This window comes from Marmota monax, unplaced genomic scaffold, assembly GCF_021218885.2.
Source record: "Marmota monax isolate L192 unplaced genomic scaffold, Marmota_monax_Labrador192_F-V1.1 WCK01_AAM20220418_F8-fsc00748, whole genome shotgun sequence".
Taxonomy (NCBI): Eukaryota; Metazoa; Chordata; class Mammalia; order Rodentia; family Sciuridae; genus Marmota; species Marmota monax.
In genome coordinates, this window is record NW_026692058.1 from 93,731 (window position 1) to 99,002 (window position 5,272).

Here is a 5,272-nt window from a genome sequence, read left to right on the forward strand (position 1 = left end):
TTATTAAGTGGGTGGAGATTTTAGAAGGTGATCACATACTGCTTTCTGATTAGATGCTTATCAATCAGATGGAGGTAGGGGCGTGGCCAGAGAGGTCCACAAAAGCTTCTGCAGAGCCAGAAGAGAAGCACAAGTTCTTGCAGCCTAAGGAGACACATCCTGACCTACTGAAGCTCAGAGCACCTGCACACCTGGCCAGATCCCGTAAGTCCCTCACTGGCCTAAGGAACAGCATCTTCCCTCCTCACCTGTGTGGATTCAGGAACAATTTTGTTCCTGTCTTTTCTCATGAAATAACTTAGGACTTCGAATTTGCCTCTCAGTGTGGTTTTGCCTTTATGCTAAATATTAGGATTTTCATTTTGGTTCATGCCACTTTCAAATTTCTTTCTTTTTTATTTATTTATTTTTTTGGTACCCGGTATTGAACTCAGGAGCACTCTACCACTGAGCCACATCCCCAGCCCTGTTTTGTATTTTATTTAGAGACAGAGTCTCAGTGAGTTGCTTAGCACCTGCTCTTGCTGAGGCTGGCTTTGACCCCTTGATCCTCCTGAGTCAGTCTCCAGAGCCCCTGGAATAATAAGTGTAGGCTCACACGCCCAACTTTCATTCATTCATTTAATTTTTGTTTTTTTTAAGGTTTATATGGAGAGGTGGAGAGGCCTTGGCCATGCTGAGCCCAACCTGGGAAATGCTTCCAGATGTTGAGGTGCTTGTGGCAGCTGTGGTGACCCATGAAGGAGGCTGTACCTGCCCCCGCCTCAGTCTGTACAAGTGGGGGCACCAGGCTTCATTGTAGGGAAGTGGATGGAGAAAAGTGAGACAGAAGGAAGAGGTGGAGTAAGGGACAGGAGCTGAAGGGTGAAGAGGGGGCCTCAGGGCTGAGACTGCTGTCGTCCCCACAGGAGGTGGAAACTGCAGGTGCTGGATTTGCGGAATGTTCCCCAGAACTTCTGGAGGATGTGGTCTGGAGCTGTGGTTGATGCCTGCTCACCAGAGGACATTAAGTAGAATCGAACTTTGAAACTTGGTCCAGCAATGGCAGCTAAGCAACCCTTCAAGGTTTTCATAGACTTGAGCCTCAGAAAAAGACCCCTGGATGCATTCCTGACCCACTTGTTCCTGTGGGTCACACAGAGAAGGGACAGGGTGCACCTGTGTTGCAATAGGCTGAAGATCTTTGGGAAACCCACCAGCCACACCAGGAAGGTCCTGAGACTGCTGCAGCTGGACTCTGTCCAGAAGGTGGAAGTGCACTGCACCTGGGCGGCCTCCACCTTGGCTGCTTTTGCTCCTTTCTTGGGCCAGATGAGGAACCTGAGGAAGCTGCTTGTCTCCCAGGTCTATGTGCCTGCCTACACCTCCCAAGAGGAGCAGGAGCAGCTGCTCGCCCAGCTCACCTCGCAGTTCCTCAGGATGGACTGCCTGCGGAAGTTCTGTGCCAATGCTGTCTTCCTCCTCAAGGGCCACCTGGAACAGGTGCTAAGGTGAGTAAGATGGGGGTGAGCACCCTTTGCAGAAAAGTTATAGGAAATTTGCACCTACAAGCCACTGAAACTCTCATGGTTAATAAGACACTGGAAGGTAAATAACCTATCCTTTTGTTCCTATTCAATCCTGAAGCTAGATCTCAAAATGTGCATTGGATCAGACTCCTAAATGAGGGTCCAGAGTTGGGGAAGTGCCACCATACTGGGAATCTAGTTGGGAGGGACAGGAGTTAGGGATGGGATTGATGTTTCCTCCATGGGAGGCCTGTCCAAATAAAGTGGTGGAAAGTGGGTAGAGAAGAGGGCTTGGAAGGAGGGAAGCCCCCACACTTACACCCATCAACAGAAAATCTCTGTGATCCCCAGATGGGAGCAGAGGACCTGCCTCTGGGACCCACCTGGGGAAGGCTGTTCTGAACTCCAGTTAGTGATCCTGAGTGTAAGGGTCAGGAGCAGGGGTGGAAATCTTGCTGAGGATATAGGGTGTGAGCCTCTCAGAGGGTTAACCCCAGGGGATTTTGTTACATCCTGCCCAAATTTGTCCTTCATACATGACTCCCCATGACCTCCTGTGGCCAGACCTATGACTTTCTGCTTGGCAGTGAGGAGAGGACACAGAGATGTGGACTCATCTGTTCACAGGAGATGTGGTGAAAGGCTCACCCTGACATGGGTTGATGTGAATGAGCAGATTCTGCAAAAGGCAGCATTCTAAGTGTGGGCCATTGTCAGATCACCAGGGTGACTTTGGGTTTGGGCCAATTTGTCTTCTCCCTCCTTGACATTGCTCCTCAGTACTAACTTTTCATTTTTTTCTTAGGCACCTGAAGACCCCCCTGAAGACCCTCTCAATAACCAATTGCCCACTGTCAGATTCTGACTGGAATTATCTTTCCCAATATCCAAACACCAGACAGCTCAGACACCTGGAACTGAGGTGCATAAAACTGACCAATTTCAGTCTGGAGCCCCTCCAAATCCTGCTGGACAGCACTGCAACCACCCTGAACAGTCTGGACTTGGAAGATTGCGGGATCACTGACTCCCAGCTCCAGACTCTTCTGCCTGCCCTGAGCCGCTGCACCCAGCTTGTGATCTTGAGCTTCCATGGGAACTGCCTCTCTATGTCAACCCTGAGGGACCTGCTGCTTCACACTGCCAGGCTGAGCCAGTTGAGCATAGAGCTGTATCCTGCCCCTCTGGAGAGCTATGATGCCTTGGGTACCATCCACCCAGGGAGATGTTCCCAACTCTGTGCTGAGCTGACAGCAAGAGTGAGGGACTTTAGGCAGCCAAACATCCTTGTGTTCTGTACTGTCCCCTGTCGTCATTGTGGCTACAAGTTGATGTATAACCAGGGCCTCATTCACTGCTCCTGTCCAACACCTGCCTAGTTGGGGGTGTTTCAAAAACATACTTCTAGGCAATTGGAGGTATAACCAGGATGTAAGGTCACCTTAGATGGAATACAGAGCCCACCATTTCAGACATTGCCTGGAGTGTCGATGGGGAAAGGAAAGTACAGCAGGGGACTCCATTGGAGGGAAGCCCCCTGAGGATAGGACCTTCAGGACATGTGTCTTTATAGAGACATACATAGAGACCTGGATTTCTAGAATGGGATTTAGGCTTGATGGGCACAGAAAAAGGCTATTGTGTTTCATGGCTGGTCCATAAATAGTCAGAAATGAACAGAATCTTAAGGTTAGTCTTCTGATGTCTTCTGCACTGGATTTACCTGGCTTCCTAATGAAACTTTGGGATTCTCCAGGTGCTGTGGAGAAAGAAGGCATTGAGTACTTGGTGAACAATGAGGTTCAGGCCCAAGAAGTCAAGGTATCAAACTGAAATCTGGTCATGATATGTGGCTACTCTGTGGCTTAACACTTGCAGGTTCACAAAGGTGGAATGGAACATTCTATGTAGGCATTGAACATGAGCCATTGCAAGAAAACCTCTTCTCAGTGGACCTCAGTGCCACCCAGACAGTCAATGCTGGCCCCTCCTGATGGGTCTCTATGTAGACCCAGAAAATTCAGGTCCCAGTCCCTGGATGTGCTGGGCAAGGGCATCTGTGCACAAGACAGGCCCAATTGTCTCACTCCTAGGGCCTGCAGGAGGTGACCATGCTGTACATTGATCAGAGCCTCTGGGCCTCACCAAACCTTGCCTGTCATCCACCTAGGTAGTCTGTCCTCATTTAAACTAGTGGTGCCCCTTGAAGGTATCCAAATTACCTTTCAGCAAAATAGTAGAATCATATTTGTAGATAACACTTGAAAATATTTCAAAATGAAACTGAATCAATTACAAGCTCTGGTGGGGCAGGAGTTGCACATAACTGACAGATCTTGCCCTAACACTTCCTTCCACTGAGGACTGCACTGATGGGGTTGTGGAGCGGCCTTAGCCTTAGTTTCCCATCCAAGGATGAGAACGAGGTTCACTCAGTCTTCATTTGAGGTGTTCTAAAACTGCCTGTGGATGTGTTTTAATTATGGCTTGAATAACCCCCCTCACATAATGAACTGGAACCCACTTTGATGTGTAAACAGAGTGTAGCTCACTCTTGGAACTGGTAGCAGAGTCTGGGCCAAGCACAGCCAGCCTCTCTGTCACCCACAGAGTGATCTTTGTGCCTTGATCCCTCTTTATGGCACTTTCTTTTCTTGGGCTCTAAGTCAAGTTTGCACATGTGGGGCAGGTGGAAGGTTCTGAATGGCATTCAATTTGTTGGATTCTAGGATCAAATATAGTCAAGGAAAATCTGCAAAATGATATCTGTCATCATGTGTTCTTTTAAGAGTTATCATGACTAAAAAGGGTCTTGAAGATATTCTGGTGCCTCCAGACCCATTGAACACTGGAAGGGTTGTGAGGGCACTTTGTTTTCTCAGATGCATGGGGATAAAGCACTCACTTCTCTTTGAGTTCCTCATCTTTTGACTCTAGGTTGATTTGTGCTTTGATAGAGCACACACCAGTAGGATGTCATAAAAAACAGGACCGGGTTTGTAAGGGTGGCTGGGTCAGGAAGTGTGGACTGAGTTTCACTCCTTGGCTACTGAATGATGCAGAGTCCTTTGTACACCTGTATCCAAAGACTCTACAGCCCCTTCCTTAACAGTGGCCAATTTTACCTCCACAATTTAGAAACCCAGAAACATTGCTATTCTAGAGAAATGAGTGAACTTCATCAAAGCTAACTCAGGGAGCTGGGGACATTTCTCAGTGGTGGAGCACTTGCTAGCATGTGGAAGGGCCTGGGTTCCATCCAAGGCATCACAGAAATAAGTAAACAAATAAATAAATCCAAAAATGAGGTGATTACATTGGGAAGGTTTAATTGGAATAGAGCTGTCTATCTGTTAGAAATGTTCAAAAAGAAGGATCCAAAACCCACATGAAAACATTGGAATGCATTCTTTAATTGGTCTGGACAGGTGGGTCAAATTGATGTTCTGAAAGATTCTCTGCCAATAACAACTGCAAAAGCCAGCTTGGTGTTGCTCAGCTGTAGTTCCAGCAGTTCAGGTGGTGAGGCAGGAGGATGGTGAGTTCAAAGCCACCCTCAGCAATTTAGTGAGGTTGTAAACAAGTTTGTGAGACCCTGTTTCAAAATCCTACCTGGGGATGGGGCTCACTGGTGTGGCACCCTTGAGTTCACTGCCTGGTCCCCAAAACAATAACAAACAATTATGAAAAGCCGGTTGCAGTGGCACATGCCTGGGATCTCAGCTACTCGAGAAGTTTTATGATTTTATTCTTTCTCCCAATTT

The 5,272-nt window shown here is 47.8% G+C and overlaps 1 protein-coding gene across 1 annotated transcript; it reads left to right on the forward strand.

The window, feature by feature from the left end:
* Positions 1 to 1,041: 1,041 nt before the first annotated feature.
* LOC124099431 (putative PRAME family member 26) lies at positions 1,042 to 3,341 on the forward strand. The gene is made up of 3 exons (XM_046454536.1): positions 1,042 to 1,490; positions 2,314 to 2,714; positions 3,265 to 3,341. The coding sequence occupies exons 1-3, from the start codon at positions 1,042 to 1,044 to the stop codon at positions 3,339 to 3,341; spliced, it is 927 nt and encodes a 308-aa protein (XP_046310492.1).
* Positions 3,342 to 5,272: the final 1,931 nt, after the last annotated feature.